General features: G+C 55.1%; 7 protein-coding genes across 7 annotated transcripts; 1 reads left to right on the forward strand and 6 right to left on the reverse strand.

Moving 5' to 3' along the window:
* Nucleotides 1–790: 790 nt before the first annotated feature.
* On the reverse strand, nt 791–2250 carry AB675_4033 (putative NADPH dehydrogenase C23G7.10c; the record flags this gene model as incomplete). The annotated part of the gene is made up of 2 exons (XM_018144141.1): nt 791–1771; nt 1825–2250. The coding sequence occupies 2 exons, from the start codon at nt 2248–2250 to the stop codon at nt 791–793; spliced, it is 1407 nt and encodes a 468-aa protein (XP_017997595.1).
* Nucleotides 2251–3066: 816 nt separating this feature from the next.
* On the reverse strand, nt 3067–4960 carry AB675_4034 (putative acyl-coenzyme A synthetase; the record flags this gene model as incomplete). The annotated part of the gene is made up of 2 exons (XM_018144142.1): nt 3067–4760; nt 4879–4960. 2 exons carry the CDS (start codon nt 4958–4960, stop codon nt 3067–3069), a joined length of 1776 nt encoding a protein of 591 aa, XP_017997480.1.
* Nucleotides 4961–5776: 816 nt separating this feature from the next.
* On the reverse strand, nt 5777–6460 carry AB675_4035 (uncharacterized protein; the record flags this gene model as incomplete). Its single annotated transcript, XM_018144143.1, has 1 exon — nt 5777–6460. One exon carries the CDS (start codon nt 6458–6460, stop codon nt 5777–5779), a length of 684 nt encoding a protein of 227 aa, XP_017997576.1.
* Nucleotides 6461–7279: 819 nt separating this feature from the next.
* On the reverse strand, nt 7280–10494 carry AB675_4036 (Chaperone protein DnaJ; the record flags this gene model as incomplete). The annotated part of the gene is made up of 2 exons (XM_018144144.1): nt 7280–8245; nt 9040–10494. 2 exons carry the CDS (start codon nt 10492–10494, stop codon nt 7280–7282), a joined length of 2421 nt encoding a protein of 806 aa, XP_017997518.1.
* Nucleotides 10495–11305: 811 nt separating this feature from the next.
* AB675_4037 (Sphingoid long-chain base transporter RSB1) lies at nt 11306–12524 on the forward strand (the record flags this gene model as incomplete). Its single annotated transcript, XM_018144145.1, has 2 exons — nt 11306–11608; nt 11772–12524. 2 exons carry the CDS (start codon nt 11306–11308, stop codon nt 12522–12524), a joined length of 1056 nt encoding a protein of 351 aa, XP_017997613.1.
* A 547-nt stretch (nt 12525–13071) lies between these two features.
* On the reverse strand, nt 13072–13434 carry AB675_4038 (uncharacterized protein; the record flags this gene model as incomplete). Its single annotated transcript, XM_018144146.1, has 1 exon — nt 13072–13434. One exon carries the CDS (start codon nt 13432–13434, stop codon nt 13072–13074), a length of 363 nt encoding a protein of 120 aa, XP_017997534.1.
* Nucleotides 13435–14092: 658 nt separating this feature from the next.
* On the reverse strand, nt 14093–17134 carry AB675_4039 (uncharacterized protein; the record flags this gene model as incomplete). The annotated part of the gene is made up of 4 exons (XM_018144147.1): nt 14093–16522; nt 16569–16667; nt 16715–16970; nt 17022–17134. The coding sequence occupies 4 exons, from the start codon at nt 17132–17134 to the stop codon at nt 14093–14095; spliced, it is 2898 nt and encodes a 965-aa protein (XP_017997555.1).
* Between the last annotated feature and the right edge of the window lie 789 nt (nt 17135–17923).

Genomic DNA, 17923 nt, shown 5'->3' on the forward strand with positions numbered 1-17923 from the left:
CCTGTCGGCGCATATAGCCTCCTGCAACAGCCCAAGACAAGACCTAAGCCTCATAACCATCACCTTCAGTCGACCTCAACCAACGCTCGCCCTCCATCCAGCAATTTAAAGAGTCCATCAACCCAGATACTCGACACCAAAGCACCAAAACACCGATTGCCCACCATGCAGTTTCTCTCACTAGCACCTACAACTGGCATCGAAGCCAAGATCTCGTCCCCAGCACAGACCGCATCGGTCATTGAGACAGCAAACGTGCAAGCCATCGAAATCCCGGTTGTCGAAAAGACCTCGCGCTCCGACTCCAACACTACTGACGAGTCGTCGATCGCTTCGCCTCGAGGCTCGGTTGACAACGATGCCATTGCAGCTGAGATCAAGCGGCAACTACAGAACCAGTTCCTCAGATTGGGGAACTGATGAATATCGACTTTCCTGGACTAAGAAGACTTCGAATCTGGGATCTCTGGATGGCGGGTCCCATTGCTTTTCTTCGCTGCTGTGTCACTGAGATCTTGGAGATATTGCAGGCAGCTATAGTGTTATATATTTATGGGCTCTACTTGCGAGCCATACCAGTTGCTGATTGGGACAATCAAATACATGATGGACATCGGATGCCCGTCCGAGCTTATATACCCGAATGCATTTGTTGCACACATTGATAAGGAAATATCTCGCAGAAAGGACGAATTCGTGGGATGATTTGGACACTTCTATTGTCCATGTTCTCGATCTATCTCTGTCTTTTCCTTCTCATGTATTGTCTGTCTATGTGCGCCACTCACCCTCAAAGCTTAGGAAACCTCACCCTCAGGAACTGATTTGGCCATGCGACATCGACTCCCAACTGCCATGCCACCTTCAGCACCCACTCCGGCTCCCTCATGAACTGCCTAGCCACAAGAATCACGTCGGCCATCGCCTCGCCATCCGCATCGCCGTTGGCAGGCTTCTGTGTCATCGCGACCGCGACCTCCGCCTCCTCAACGATGCCCTTCGCCTGCTCCGCCTCCGTAATCAACCCGACCGCACCAATCAACAACGTCTTGCCCTGCCGCTTCATCTCCTTCCTAATCCTCTGTGCAATCTTTACCTGATAATCCTTGCTTTTGAACATATCGACCTTCTGCTTCGGGTGGTTCCCACCCGAACTCACATCCAACAAATCCACCCCCCATCCCGGCAACAACCCCGCCAACCTCGTCGTATCCTCCTCCGTCCAACTCTTTCCCCCATCTCCGACATCCCTCTCCACGTCTGTCCCCTCCAACCACTCTGTCGCACTAACCCTCAAAAATAACGGCATCGTCTCCGGAATATTCCTCCTGACCTCCGCAACTACCTCCCTCAACAACCTCGTCCTTCCCTCAAAACTTCCACCATACCCATCCCTCCTCCGATTCGTCACCGGACTCAAAAACTGATGAATCAAATACCCATGTGCGCCATGAATCTCAATAACCTCGATCCCCGCCTCAACCGCCCGCTTCGCCGCCCGTCCCCAATCCAGCACCAATTCCCGACACTCTTCTTCCGTCATCCCATGCGGCACCACATACCCACTCGCCTCATCCTTCCCGGGAACCAACCCATCCCAAGTCTCCCCTTCCCCACCCATCGGTCCCCACACCTCATTCTCCGGACCCGACCACTCGCTCTCCCCCGCCCTGAAACTCACCGCCTTAGGCGCCTTCCCTCCAAGCCGCTCCTTCACAATATCCCTAACCCACGGCGCCACCACACCCGCCTTCCTTCCCGCATGCGCGAGCTGGATCCCTGGCACCGAGCCTGGGACTTGATGAACTGCGCTACCCTTCTCACCCCAGGGATTTGGTCATCCGACCACAAGCCAGGACAGTTCGGGCTGATGCGCCCCCGTGGCTGAACGCCAGTGGCTTCGATGAAGACCAGGCTGGCGCCTTTGAGGGCGTAGTGGCCTAGGGTCGCGATGTGGTAGTCGGTGAGTTGGCCGATGGTTGGGCCCGTGGGGGCGGTGGAGTATTGGCACATTGGGGCGACGAGGATGCGATTGCGGAGGGTTGTGTTGCGGATTGTGAGCGGGCTGAAGAGGGTTGGGACGGATTTCGGGGAGGCGGTGGTGCCATTGGTGGGCGTGGCGTCGGTGGTGCCGTTGTTGGGAGAGGCGGACTTCAAGGCGGTCGGGGCGCCAGGGGTTTGTAGGTGCTTGGGGGTGAAGTAGGGGATGTTGGGGTAGGGCGGGTTCGAGGTGTCGAGCCTGGTGGCCATGGTTGCTGCTGGTGTTGCGATGCTCGTATGCTGTCGAGGCTGTGTCCAGGAGAGCTGCTGGTGGAGGTGACGTTCGTCGAGCTTTTATGATGGTCTTTGCTGGATTCGAACCGCTGTTCTCTGCGATTAGACCTGATGATAAAGCCCGTGGCAACCTCGCGCGATGTGTGGTTTACGAATCCTGCAAACGCTCGTAAGTTTTCAATAGGCCGTCCGTCAACTCTCCCGCGGTCCGCTTTACCGTTGCTCTGTCCACGCGTTTCTCGCCTGACAGATGCACAGAAAAGAGAGAGCTTGTTCACGATTGACGTCTTACCTCTTATCGAGCACGTCAACGCTCAATCCGAAGGAGTTGTGCGGCCAAGGGTATGTAAGGATCTTGATTTGTAAGGTAATTGGAGGGTACTGATAGCGGCAGTTGGGGGTGCCGAGGCATTGGTCACTGCCTGTTGGAGAAGGCGACAGCACGCAGGTCTTTGAAGTCTGTACCTGAAGTTTCTACTGCTATGTAGGTACTTTTGTCAAGAAGTCGGTAGGCGGTACACACACAGAACGTGAGCCAACGGGATCATGATACGAGCTGCTTTGGACTCCTCTTCCGCTTGTTTCAAGGATCGGGTGAAGCAAGACGTACCTAGGTACGGAGTCGCTACCCTGAGGAACGTTCTGCGACCGCGCCAGCACTTGCTCGCCCAGTACTATCGAGCTAATTTCACCGGAGATGTGCCTTCCAGAGTTGTTGTCTGTCTTTCTACGATCCTCTCTCGTCGACCGGAAGCACACTCTCGCTGTTTCCCAGCAGCATCGGCCATCACCTCACAGTCGTGCCTTCACACCACCACCGACTTCCCTCTTCGCCCTCTCTCTCAACTCCCTCCTCAGATACTTCCCAATGGCATTCTTCGGGATCTCATCCACAAACACCACGCCACCCCTCAATTGCTTATACTCTGCCATTCTCTCCTTCACATACCTCTTCAATTCGTCCTCGCTGACCTCCACCCCAGGCCGCTTCACCACATACGCCCTCGGCACCTCCCCAGCACCACTCTCTCCACCATCCTCCACACCCACAACCGCCGCCTCTCCTACAGCCTCATGCGTGGCCAGCACATTCTCAACCTCCGCCGGCGCGATCTGCTGACCCTTGTACTTCAGTATCTCCTTCTCCCTGTCCACGATGTAGAACTTCCCATCCCTATACACCGCAATATCCCCCGTAAGGAACCATTTCTCCCCCGGATCCTTCGGCGTATCCGGTAACACGACAAAACTCTTCTCCGTCGCTTCAGGGTTGCCGAAGTAGCCTTGAGTGACAAGAGGGCTGCGCACGACCATATGTCCCGGCGTTCCCGGCTCAACATCCCTCAGCGTATCGGTGTCGATCTGCCTGATCTCGACGTTGGGGAGCACAGATCCAATACAGCCCGTATCATCAACCTCCCCCTTGGGTTGCGCAGTAATGGCACCAGTCGTCTCGCTCAGCCCCCAGGTCTGCCCAATAAATGTCTCCTCTTTCCCCACCCCACCTACGCGTTTGCCCAATTTGCTGTTCGCAGCGCGCTGCAGCGGCCCGTCCATTGACGCGGCGCCCGTGTTTGCTGTCTCCACTGTCCGAAAGTGGTCGGCTACTTCAGGACTCTTCGCGATGCGCAGGAAGATGCTGGGCACGGTGTACAAGAATGTGATCTGGAACTTGGACACGCTTTCGTAGAACTGCTTCCAGTTGTATTTCCGCATCCACACCACTAGCCCGCCGGAGTACAGTGGCCCGATGATGTACCCGAACAAGCCCGCGATATGGCTCAATGGCAGATGCGCGAGGGTGCGGTACGGCGTCGGCGTCCAGGAGGGATCATGTTGAAGCTGTTTCTCGCCCCACGCTCGTCCGGACAATGCCGTCAGGTAGGTCTCGCAGACGAGGTTTTGGTGAGAGAGCATGACGCCCTTGGGCAGACCTGTCGTACCGCTGGACCAGAGGATCACGATGAGGCTCTCCTTCAACTTCTTCGGGTCCGTGATGCGCTCCCAGTCGAGCAGTCGGCTGGAGATGGCGCTGTCCCCCGAGTCCAGCGTGCGTAGACTCCACTTGTCGGGTGTAGAATCCAGCACGAGCACATTCTCCGTCCCGATTCCTAGTCGTTGTCCGTGGAGCCGAAGCGTCTCCCTCGTCAACGCCTCGAATTCCTGAGAGATGACCACCAGTTTCGACTTGCCGAGCTCAATCTGCCTAGCAAACTCTCCGACAGTAGAGCTCGGACTCGCGGCGCTATAGACCCCACCAGCGATTAACACGCCGTAGAACAGCGCCGGGACCAAGATCTGACCGTAGGAGATGACGGTGACGACGTCGGTGTTGAGGCCGGAGGCGCCTAGGCCATGATTGGTGCGCAAGCCGTGGGCGATGCGTTGGGACAGCGTAAGGAGTTGAGCTCTGGTCAGGCAGTTCGTTGGGGACTGGGAATCCAGGTGCGAAGGTGTTTCGGGTTGGAAGGGGGCGTGTTCGCTGTCTGTGAAGCTGGTGAGCAAGGCTGAAGGTCCGTGGGTTGGGCGCGTCCGTCTGAAATGGAGCTGTGTACGGGGAAAAGATAGAGAGATGGAAAAGGAAAGGAGCAGGAGCAGATTTACCGAACAGCAAGGTCAACAAGTCGAGGTTAGGCACGTCAACCCAAGGGGTTGGGCCAGTGTTTTGGTAGATGATGGGTGCCATGGCATCGGTGGAGGACAATTCGATGGTTGACGGGCCGTCGAGGGAGGAAGATCTGCAAGAGTCCAAGAACGAGAGGTGAAGCTGTTAGAGATATGCTTGAGGGTTTGAGAGAAACATTAATCGATTTGACTGCCCTTGCTGCACCCGGAGTCTATCAATAAGTCTGTCTTGTGTAGGAGACGTCCTTCAGGGCAGAAGCAGATTCTTTTCGTAATCCACTGATACAGGCGACTGGCCTCGCATTCTGCCGTTTTCCATCTCGAAGTTCTGGGGGATACGATAAGAGGGGTTGCCTTGCGATGCTCCTCGGATGCCCCCACAAACACAAAAGTCATCGCCGAGGTCTTTCGGCAAGCCAATCGGGTATAAGCTCCGAACGTGTCCTACAACTTCAAGCAATCTGCCGCCTGATATCTGAGTAGATTCGAAGCCCATAGTAGGTGTCATGCAAGACATCGCAGTGCCATTGTTCGCAAGCTCTAATTGAATGTTGATTCTGCCGCGCAGCCTCGGCGCATTTGGGACGAGATCTGCTCCGCGCAGACGCAGGCAACAGCAATGGACCTGTTGCGAGAGAGGACCGAGCAGAATTGATCAGTCTGGCCGCAGAAGATGTGGCTAGAAGGTCCTGACTTCCCTATATGGCCGTCATAATGGCGATGGTGCCTCGTGCCAGGGACTCTGTGTCTTGCTCTGCATGTCGGAATGCTAGATCTCCGGCCAATGTTTGTGACGCGTCGCCAGAATGAACGCAGGTGTCTGGTTGCTTGAAGCTAGGATACGAAATGCTTTCTCGGAAGAACTGGCAACCTGCTCTCATCCAGCCATCTCATGGACGTGATACATCGATTTCCGTTTAGCCTCCATCTCGATCGGCTGATGTCGGTCACCATGAGCCTCGTGAAGACCACTGACTGTCCTGATCCCCGGTGATCTTGGCTCGTTCTTCTCTGGCATGATACCCGACGGTGGAATGATGCCGGAAGATCGATGATTGTTGGCAGCTTTGACTTTCCTTCTTAGTCGAAGTGCCCAAAACAGAAGACCAAGCATGGCACATACGCCGACGATGCCGCCGATCGCGATCCCTGTGAGGACTCCGCGGCTCAGGCCTGGCGAGTTGTCTGCGCTTGCGTTACTTGTAGGCTGTGACGCATTTGTTGGGGAGACGACCACGGAGGTTGCCGTGGGGCTAAATGCTGCGCTTGTGGTGGTAGACGTGGCAGACACTTCACTATTCGGGATAGGGTCTCCTGCTTTGAACAACTGAAATCGGGGGCCAGCATTGTAAGTCGATTCGGCGCTCTTGTCGAATTGGGCACCGGTAGGAATGAAGAATAGCCCCCACGAGCCGTCAGCATTCGCGCTGATGGCCTCGTTGCCCATAGCGATCTTGTAAGTGATTGAGCCATCTTCTGCGATGATCTGATTCGATGCGATCCTGTTATGGTACTGATCATCGCTGCCAGCAATCCAAAGATCGTCCGGACCGCCCTGCATTGCGTTCCACATTACTATGAGTGTGTCTCCTTCATTGAAAGCTGTCTGGCCCTGTGCATCGGAGGTATTCGTGGGCCAATACAATGTGGTCGTGATTTGTGCATGGCAGGCGAAGGCGAGTGCTGCGATGATGATCCAGCTCGTAGTAGCAGCATGCTGGTATGGGCGCAGACGCTGACCCGCGTCAGGCGTGGACCGTACAGAGGTGTCCAGGAAGGCGAAAGAGAGGTCGCATCGCAGGTGAGCAGATTCCAACGACTTCAACGCGTAGACAGTTTGATTGTTTGTGGAGGCTGAGCCCCGATTACCCGAAAGAGCCCCCAAAGACTGACCCCTGGGCAGCCGAATATTGATCTTAGGTACCTGCAGAAGCGGGTCTCCCGGGCCGTGAACAGCCTAGCCTCAAGGTTGGTACCCGTTAGATTCGTCATCGAACGTTGTTGTTGGAATGCGGTTCAACTTTTACATTGACCAGAAACCCAGTGACGTCCTCTGCGAGCAGTCGTTGCTTGGTGCAGGCACAGTAAAAGATGTTAAATGTGATCGAACGTATTCGGCAGTGGTCGTGAGTAAGTCGTAATAGAACGACAACTTACTGTAGGGTGTGCCTGGTGCTTTAATGTCGCGGGTAGTTGCCCTCCGGAGCTAGGCACCGAGACACGGTGCTAGGCTATCCGTCCAGGGGTTGCTATACATATTCGCTTCCAGCATGCACCGGATTCGGCCAGATTTGCTACTTCGTACAGCATTATTGCTGTGACCTAGCTTTGGCTGTCTTGAAAGATCATAACCACGCAACGGTATGTCCGACACAATCCCTCATCGGTCGACTTCAGCAGCAGCAGCAGCCCGCCGCCTGATCTGCGCTTCCTGTACTGCTTGTCGGACACCATCACTTGATTGAACAGCATTGGCGATCAGACTTTCGCGCATGCCGTCTCGTAAGATATGCACTTCCCGAGGACTGCCCTGGAATGGTGCCATTTGCAGTCTTAGCAGTCCAGTGGCCTCCTCATCGACTCGCGTCGCAATATTGCTCAACTGAGCCACCTGCTGCAGAATCTGCTGACTTGGATCCGCAGCGACCTTGGCTGACGGTGGTGCCAATTGAGAAATGAAGATATTCAGCGACATGGACAGCTTCCTAGCGACTGCCAGGATCTGAAAAGGCAGCAAATGGTGTGGCAGCAGCTGAGGAAACAGCGCGCAGGCAGCTGCACTTGCCCTCGCCATTGCAGGCGGGGGAGTGAACGTATGCGTGAGGAAGTACAGCTCGAGGAAGGCCATGACCGCAACAGCATAGTACCGCCAGAACTGGCCCCATTTGCTCAGCCAGACATAGTTGAGCACGACCAGCACGACTGCGTTTCCGATATACTCTGGCAATTTGCTTCGTAGCCCCAGATACACATAGTCTGTCGTCGTCTTGAGGCCCGGCCTGTTCTGGCTTACAACGGCAGGGCCGAAGCGGTCGTATGCGAACCGCTTTGCGGGATCGAGGATTGTGTCTTGCGCCAATTTCAGCTTAACGAATGCCCCCTCCGCCGCCTGCTGTTCGTCGCGGACCTTGTCTGGGTGAAAAATGGCGGCAAGGCGACGGAACTTGGACTTGACCTCGCGTTCGGGACTCGAGGGCGTGACGCCGAGGAGAGTGTAGAAGTCGCCAGCCACTTTGACATCGTACAGCGCCTGCGTGAGGGTGTAGATCAGGTAGAGGCAAAGGACGATGACACGGATTCGGCGGTGGTGTACCGCGTACAGAGGCTCGCCAGGTGTGGTTGGCGACTGCCGGCAGGGTATGTGAGGCGGTAGTAGAGCGACTGCAGTAATCTCGTCGCTTGCTGTCAACACTGGTCAGTGATGGGTACATCTTGAAGAAAGAAAGGTTGTACCGCTGGGAGAAACGCCCAGCCCACATACGAGAAGGCCGAGCTAAACAGCGAGTCGGCCATCAAAGCTGCCTACCGCATCCTACACGTAGCTCTTGAGCCGGCAGTGAGAGTTGATGACCAGGCTCGTGAAAAAGTGGCATGTAATTATGTCAAGATGGGAGTTATCTGGAGGCATCGAGATCGAAATACCCTCCCAATTCTTGCCAGGCGACGTCATTTGAAACAACCCAAGCCGGATGACACGCATCGTGCCGACATATGTTTACGACTGGTGCAATAGTTTGAAGGCGGGAACATATGTACAGGTATCTATCATCTATACTGAACTTCCATCGTCGAAATTGGATCCCACTTTCGCTGTCCTTCGAAATTCGCGAGATCTTCTAGAGCACAGAGCCCATCTCCATCAATGATTCTGACCAAGCCTCCCGTTGGATTACCAAATATGCCAGGCCTCGGTCCAAGCATACATGGCTGCCCTCGAGCCCGCGTGACGTGTAAGTATCTGCTCCTGCTCCTCGCGTATTGCAACTTCGGGCCGTGATCATGATGGTGATGTTCAGTGTGTGCCGGATCGTTGGTTGGACCGCAAGACGACTCATCCTCGTCTACCTCCATGACAACCCACGCCACGCAAATCCTGTCACGTTCGGGAGGCATGGAAGAGCCAGCGGGCGGCAAACTCACGTTGAATGCATCGTCAAACACAGATAATGGAGGGTCAAGGAAGTGCGCTTGCTCCTCAAATGCAATCAAGTGCGCAGCCACTCGAGCCTCGAATGACGCGTGAAAGGGTCCTTCAATTCCAGCTCGTGACAGCAGTCTGAGCGCAGTGCGGCGAGCAATCGGCGCCCGATATTTGCGTGCGGTGAAGCTCAATGCCGGGATTACTCCTGGCACAAGCGCAAAAGGCGTTGACATAGTTGAAGAACTTGCGCTTGTGCTTGGAGAAGAACCGGAACTCGTGCTCTCGGAGCTTGATTGCAAAATCTGTTCAGCCAACGCAATGATCTCCTCAAAATCAGGAGCGTATACGTCGTATGAGGTCTGACATGACGGCTTCATGTTGGATGTGGCGATGTATATGTTCAGCATCTGGATCCGAAGAATCTGTAAATGTCGCAAACTGCTTAGGGAGACACTTGCGTGTGAATTGTCAACAAGGTTGAGCCAAGCACTTAGCCATCGTCTGAGGCCTGCGACTAAGTCGTGCTGCTGGCTGAACAACTCGTGCCGGACACAAATCTGCTTCGCATCAGGTATTGAATGTGCTGCGTTTCCGATCAGATGCAAACAGTGCTGCTGCAAGATTGGCTGCATTTCGATGAGATCTTCAATCGTTCGTAGATCCTGCAAGCGTGGTGGCACTGGCATCGGTGGAAACCCAGGTATTCGACCCCATGACCAGGACGAAATATGCTGATCGAGCTCGCCATACATGGTGATGAGAGGCTCCAGGCCTTCGGTCAGCCGTGCGGGTTTCGTCAGCACACCACGTCCCAGAGTCCTGAGATGCACCATGCAGAAGGCTCCTGATACATGATTGAAGGCCAAATGCTGTTGCTCCTGGACGCTCTCGGCCGCAGCCAACAGTGCCGCAGCCAAAAGCAGAGGCACTATTGATGCATCACTCTGTTTCAACTCCTCCTGGATCTGCCGAAGTGCCTCCAGGTAGTACTTCGTTGCCACAGCACTGCCATCAGCTCGATCTTGACGGAGCACGGAGAAGTCGTAGGCGGCACCAAGGGCTGCTGCTGAAGCGCTAACACATGGCCATGTCGCGGCAAGCTGAGGCAGTATAGTCTGGAAAATTTCTCCGGACGCTTGGTTATATAGCCGATGAGGATCCGACGACAGGCAATCTATGACGAGCCGTATCATAGGCTGGGCAGTCGCAGAGCCGTTCGGGGAGATACTCGGTTGCTCTAAGACCACAAGATCTTGATATGCAGCATGTTGCAGCTTTGAGATACGCTTGTAGCCTGCGCATTCTCGACCAGACTTAACGCATGTAAGGCACGCCGGAATCGTTTCATCGCACCGCACCTTCCGTTTCTTGCAAGTGATACAGCCGTACTTGCTCTGTTTCTGGCCGAGGACCCGAGTTCGAGCAGGAGCACTTTGCTCATGGGTGGCGGTCATGGTGGCTTCCAAGCCAAAGACCGAATATGAGATGAAAGGTCGCGATGCAGGAAAGAAGCCAGTCACGCCATTGGAAGCTCTTACCGCACAGACTTACAGATGCGCTTTATGATAGATAGCGAACGATCTGGAACGGACCCGATTCGGCACGGAGCAAAGAAGGACCACGCCATCGATTGAGGCTGTTCAAACGACACTGGATCAGGGATCAAACTCAAGCAATCAACTTCGTGCTTGATGTGTAGAAAGCGAGGCGGCAACCCGAGTGCATGGAAGTTGGAACCTTTGTGCTTGCCTCGCTCTTTTCCTTGGCACTGGAGTGCCTACTCCCATTGGGCACGCAAATCTTCTTGACTCCTTCCACCACGACTTCTCTGCTTTAGCGAGAGTCCGTGGTAGAGATTCGGATATTAATCATGGCGCTCAGAGCACCGTTGGTTGCTCCACTACTCCATTGTTCGGCGAACCCGCGGTGCAGTCACCATCGTCTCGTCGGGGCTCGGTGAGATCTCGTTGAGTCGCCCGGGTCGCGATCCTGCCTCTACGAGGCATAACATGCCGCTTCCAGCACCCTGAGCCGTGCTCAGCCAGGCAACGACGTTTCCATCGATGCCGCAATGTGGGTCCTTCACGCAAACACCACTCCTGGAATAGACGAAGAAAAGTCTAAATGCTCCCATGTCACGTATCCCGTATTGGCGTCGCAAATACGTGAAGAATATATAGCCAGCACAACTCACTCTTCGAGCTCGACCTAAGGCACCCGCAATTCGTCACTCAAAGGTCCGCCACAGTTCCCGGCCCAGCCACGATGTCGACACCCGTCGTCAACGGCACAACGCCCGAGACCTTCCTGCTGCCGCCCAACTGCGACCAGCAACAATGGTGCCTGGACTGGTACGGATATGTTAATTACTTGCCAAGCGTGGCAGGCAATGCCTTCTTCCTCGCAGCATTCAGCGTTGGCCTCATCACGCAACTTTTCCTCGGAATCCGCTACCGTGCCTGGACTTTCACCGGGCCTATGCTTGTGGGCATTATCCTCGAGATTGTTGGCTATGGTGGTCGTATTGGCATGCATCAGGACGTCTTTAGTGACAGCTGGTTCATTATGGTACGAACAATCTCCCTCAGTCTCTCGTCCTGGCCGTTGTGACGACATACCTGCTACAGCATTTGCATTCGTGTTCCTCCTCCGTTTAGACCACCTCTTTCCCTGCCCAGATCCCCGCCTCTTCTTATGTTACCAGAACACACTCTAAGACAACTACCCACAGTACCTCTGCTGCCTCACAATCGCCCCAGCTCTCTTCTCAGCGGCACTCTACCTCTCCCTCTCGCGAATCATCGCCATATACAGCAACAACCATGCCAAACTCTCCCTCCTCGCACCACGAACCATAACGCTCTCATTCATCACCTTCGATTTCCTCTCCCTGCTCCTTCAAGCCATAGGCGGCGCCCTCGCTTCCACCGCTTCAACACCAGAAACCCGCGACACCGGCGTCAACATAATGGTCGCCGGTCTCTCCACGCAAGTCGCCGCTACCACCCTCTTCGCCGTCCTCTGCCTTCACCTCATGTACACCATCCGCAAACGCCCGGAGCGCGTGGACAACGCCTCCACAGACAAAGTCACCCTCCGACAGTCCAAACGCTTCAAAGGCTTCCTAATCGCAGTCGGCGTCGCAGTCATCACAATCCTAATCCGCTGTGCGTTCCGTGTGGCGGAACTCTCCGAAGGCTTCAAAGGCGAGCTAGCCAACAATGAAACCCTGTTCATGATCTTCGACAGCACGATGATGGTTATCTGCGTCGCTGTATTGAGCGCAGCTCACCCGGGGTGGGTGATGGGAGGGTGGTGGAAGATGGGCCAGGTCAGCTTTCGTGGCCGGAAGCGTGCTACTTTGGGAGGAGCAGATGGTGTTGCATCCGAAGGCGGGCTGGAGCAGCACGCGAACAAAGACGAGAAGAGAGGTGCTGCTGGTGCCGGAGTGAGCAGTGGGAGCACTTCGGACTCTGTTTCGTAAAGAGCAGATGCGTAAGGGCCGGAACCGTCCTCCAGGGCAGGTGATGTTGATGGGTAGAGAATGGTCGGTCTCGGAAAGCACAACAGGAAGCGGATGTCGAGACCTGAAGATTCTTCAGGACCTCTCACTGCATGGCAAACGTTCCCAATACAGCTTGATACGAAAGATACAGAGTCCAACTTTTATTGACATTTCTGTCACGGTCGCGCTAGACGCCCCCAAATCGGCAATTGCCTACACAACATCATCCGCCCATCTTCTTGACCATTCATCTCAAGCAGCGGTGATCCCCAAATTAGAGAAGCTTCCGTCATACCAGCCATTGCCGCCATCTTGTGCGTGCTCCCGGTACTTCCCTTTAGCATCCTCATAGTACAAACGTATCTGTGATCGAAACGAACGACGTTAGCCATCTTCTGTGTAGGTACACAAGAACGCTATCACTGCCCAGCGCCAACGGTTACATCGATCTATCTACCCATCCCTACGAACCAGCAGTCACCATTCTACCTCCTGCACTCCGACCCTCCCTTCCCTACGGCGCCCCCTATGGAGTGCTCGCTTCGCTCGCCTGAGGTGGCGTTGAGTCGGTGGCCGCGAAGCGGCCACCACCTCCCCCACCCACCGTCCCCAGAGTATCCGTCAGGAGGAACCAAGGAGAGAGAGCAAAACTCACGCGACCCGCATCACAAGCAACCGCAGTCATCGCGCTACCAACCTTGGCGATCGCGCCAACATCATATGGCCCACTCCATCCACCGTCGAATCGCGCCTCGAGGGTTCTGCCCTTCTCGTCTTGCGAATAGACACGGATATGGCCGAAGTTGTCCCACTGTACGGACGCGCTTTGGGCGAGGGCGGTAGTAGTGAGGAGGAGCGAGGTGGCGAGAAGGGAGGTGTTGAGATACATGGTTGCTGTTGGGTGAAGAGACGAGGTGTGTATCTGGTGGTGGAAACTGTCAATGTTGGCCGGACGATCTGTGTAATGATTGTGCCTTTGCTCTGGAGCATGAAGGCACAGAGAGAAGAGAACAGGAGCATAGCTTATCCTTATATCATGTTGCTGCATTGATGTTGCCGTTGGACGTTGTCCATGACAGTGGCTGAAGTGATCATCCGCCCGTAAAGCACGGTCCATACATACCTCCACACACGCAGAAGTGGTGCGTGCGATACAGCCGCCTTCATCAGCGGCGTCGACCGCACACGACCCAACCCCTCCTTTCATTGTACATGCAATCGAGCAGCCGCGATCAGCAAGCCAAGAGGGATACGCAGCACTCCTAGTGTGGTAGACAAGCAAAGGTGCGTTGTTGTGATTCAAGGAGATCATATTCATACCTCAGGTAGCGCCACACTGACGTCCGAGCATTCAGCCATGTATGGCGACATGTATCTCCGTCTTTGCTTTGTCCTCTCCACTATGCCGCTGACCACGCCCAGAAGTCGTTGGGATCGTGTATCTTGCCGCATATAGAACCTCTGAGGTTTTGGGGTATATCCTCCGTAAACTTGCTCAAGTTGGTGTTCATCCTCTCGTGTCGCAATGACCACGTCCGCAATCCGTCTCAAGCGGTAACATGCTGCTCCTCCTCTAGTCCACTCTCGCCACTCTCATCATCTGTACCAGACGCAATGCCAGCTGTACTTCCAGCAGCAGCGGCCTTTCCTCCTCCACTCTGTGATGGCTGATTGCCTGAGCTTTTCCTCCTTGATACCTGCGGTGCGCCACTTCCCTGCTGCCCAAGCTTCCCTTGCACAGCAGCAACTTCCTCGCCTCTGGCATTGAGCACTTCTTCCACGTAGAAGCCCCACACGAATCGGTATAGATCTCTCAGCCAGCCAAAACCGTACACCGCAGCCGTCATGCCTCTCACCGCGAGGGCGACTTCGACTGGGTTGACATTCACCACCACTTCACCTAGATCTTGGTCCTTGTCGTCTCCCTCGCTTCCCTTCTTATTGTTGTTGACCACCACAAGCCGACTCAGATCCAGATCTCGCATGGCGGGATCGTTGAGCACGGCTTTGCGGTAGTTGTCGAGCAGACTCACCTGCCACACCTGAGTACCGAAGGCGGTATCTGGCAGTGACTTGGCGAACAGCGGCAGCGAATTCAGCTTTGAGTCGCTGGCATTTGGATGGAAGCCACGATTGGTCAGTAGTGCGGCTTTTATCAGAAGCAGCTTCAGTAGCAGGAGTGCCCGATCCTCACCCGAGCGTGTGACGGCATTCCGCTTCTGCGCTTGAGCTTGCTGTTGATTATTGTGTGCCGAGACACTATTTGCTGTGAGTGTCCTGGTCGACGACGGTGCTGCCGGTTGTCGCTGCACTCGAGTGTTGGGATTTATAGTGCTGCTGTGACTGTTTGTGTACTGAGGAAGCGGCGGGTTACGCGTGGTGGCGTGTGCGCTCCGTGATCCGAAGCCACCACCCTGCGTCACTTCTGAGGCTGATGCAGCTGATGCAGCGGACGAGGCGCTGCTCCAGAATCGACGACTTGTTGTGGTGGCGTTGGCGCTCATCGGTGTCTGTCCCATGTTGATGGTGTTGACAAGGCCAAGCATGGAGGCGGAAGCCGGAGCAGCGTGTCCACCACGTACAATATGTGTGAAGATGCCTGGCTCACGCTGCAGCTGCTGATGCTGGTTTGGCATCACGACTATTTGCTGCGGCGCAGGTGTGGAAGACGTACTATGTACACCCATCTCAGCAGGCGCATCAGCACCAAGGACCAGGATGTTGGGCTGTGGCTCAGGATCATCCGGACTAATCACGTTGACCGTTGTGATGTCCTCGAATATCGTAGTCGGCGTTTCTGGCAGTCCGATTATGGTCACGCCGTTCGAGGTGTCGACCGGGTTTCCGTTATCATCAGTACCGATGCCAAAGCCAGCACGACGCGCTTGCTGGAATGCTTGCGTGAAAGTAGTCTGTGATGGTCGTGGCGTTCCACGTTCCGGCCGAATCTGCGTCCATCCTTCTCTGAACAAATCGCAGAGTTCCCAGCATGCTTGGACGGCCGAGCCGAGGAGTTCCTCGTCTGCTTTGCGACCCTCGCGAGCGTTTTGTCTCAACGAGAAGAGCATTTCTGCTAAGCTCCAGCACGCTCGCAGCAAAGAGTCACTCTCTTCCTGCATACGAGCTTTCTGCTTCATGAGCCGGTGGCAAAGTGTGATGTAGAAATCCAAAGTCCGTTCTCGGAAAGCCTCTGGAAGTGACCGGTCATGCGTATTGAAGAGATGATTGTTGAGTTCGAATGAGACTCGCAGGACCGAATCGGCCGTTTCGTTGTCACGGGCTCGAGCATCGAATAGGCTTGCGCAAAACTCTCGGCACAGATCTAGGGTTGGTCGAGATGGGCTCGAGTAGCTTGAGGGTGCTGATGTTGGCGATACCGAGTCGTAGAGGTTCTGGCAAAGCTTCCAGCACGACTTCCATGCTTGTTGATGGTGCAGATGCAAGCTGTCAGCAGTGGCTGAAGTTGATTGAGGAAAGGCGAAAATGCGTTCCCGATGAATGTATGATAGCGATGCCAGAGTGTTGCATAGCGTCCAGCATTCCGATAGCGCGGTCCTGAGAGCAGCGATCTCGTCCTCAGTGCTGCGGAAGTAATGATCTGCCCGTCGTGACACATCCGAATCTACTCCGGAAGGATCGTCGGTTGTATAGTCACCCACAATATCATCTTTCTCCAGTATCGAGGCAAGACTCGAGGGTGGGCGCGAGAATGCTCCCAGATCCGATCGTGTTTGGGCGCGTGGCGTCGAAGACCAGTCCTGTGTCATCGGCAGTGCCGTCTGCAAGGGCGTCGGTGGCAGCGGTACGTCGTGCGATCGTCCTAGAAGATGGGGCATCTTCACCGTGCGGTCGGATCGTACTGAATCATTTGAGTCACCTCTTGCTCTCTGGAGGTCTGGCCGCTCAGGAGTTTCAGGGACATCTGATGACTGAGAATCGATCTCACCTTCGGAGTCCTCGTCGGCTTTCCTTGGAGGCTATGGACAGTCAGCGCCCGGCTTGAGGCGAAGACGAGCTACTTACAAAGCTTCCGAATCCCGACGGAACATGAATCACGGACTGAGGCTCGGACTCATCCGACTTGAGGCTGCTTTGGTAGGCAAGCAATGAGTTTGTCCTCAGCTAGCGGCGTCAGCGAATGTTACGTCGAGGTCATCTATATTACCCACAGATAATGATGGACTGCGAAAACGTTCGAACGGCGATTGTGTAGAGCGCCTGTCGGTGGCTTCGGTCTTTTTCATTGGCACTTTCTCATCTGGCGGCGATGTCGACGCCTGAGCTTCGGTCACACCATCGTCGATATCGGTAAATATTGTGCCGCTATCAGACACCGGAGACGGTTCCACGCCGGGTGTTGCTGGTGACTTCAGTGCCTCTACGGCAGGATTTGCAGGTGGCTTCAGAGCCTCTGAATCGGTCGACCTGGGACGCAGTCAGTACAAGCAGTCAGTGGGGGACATCTTGCAGACTCACATGGTCGCATCCGGCGAGGAGTCTTTCGCGGTCGGGCTGTGCTGGCTCGAAAAAGGCGAGAAGACGGACACCAACGTATTGGTGGCACTCAGCGGTCGTAGAACAGCGGCCATGCTGCTATATCGGAATGCGCCTCGTCAGGCGTGAAGCATCGCAGCTTGGTTGCAATGCTATGCTTCGCGCAATACCTTGCCGGCGATGCGGTGCTGTCCTAGGTAATTGACTTTTCTGGCGAGGCAGATTTGTGTATGTTGCCCAAGTAGATAGTCGTGGTCGCAAACCGGTCAGTACGGTCGTGTTTGCGGCCGAGTTGGTAGGTGAATTGGCTCAGCTTGCACGAGATGGGAACGCAACGAGTACACTCTCGCAGCCAGCGCGAAGTCCAGCAACCGCTCTTGGAAGGCACAGCAACCCTGCCGCTCCTGCGAACAGTATCGAACGCACGAAAAGAGAGAGAAAGAGCGCTGCGCATCCACAAATCTGGCAGGCGGCCTTGCATGTTTTCTTGAGTGCAGTTGGCATGTACGGCGATCACTTACCGAGCTCCAGGAACGGCATCGTGTTCGCCAGCAGGCTAGTGCGGCATGCGGGAAGCCCTTAGCTTAGGGCAGGCTCAGTCGTCGTTGCTGCCGCTAAAAGATGCGAGTTGTGAGCTTCGTCCATGGCATGAATGATATGCCAGCAAACTAGCTGTTTCAGAAACGCGGACCAGCCAACAACGTTCCCAAACCGGTCCCAGCACTTCGGACGCCAGTCATCAACGCACCATACGGAGCTTTTCCACAGAAAGCCCGCTCAATAGTAGAGCGTGATGAAGCGCGCTCAATTCGCATGAAAGCAACAACTATCGGTGTGTCATTGGCGGGGAAAGCTCAGTGGGGCGGAGAGACAGCGGACAGGGA

This window comes from Cyphellophora attinorum (assembly GCF_001299255.1).
Source record: "Cyphellophora attinorum strain CBS 131958 chromosome Unknown Contig23, whole genome shotgun sequence".
Lineage (NCBI taxonomy): Eukaryota > Fungi > Ascomycota > Eurotiomycetes > Chaetothyriales > Cyphellophoraceae > Cyphellophora > Cyphellophora attinorum.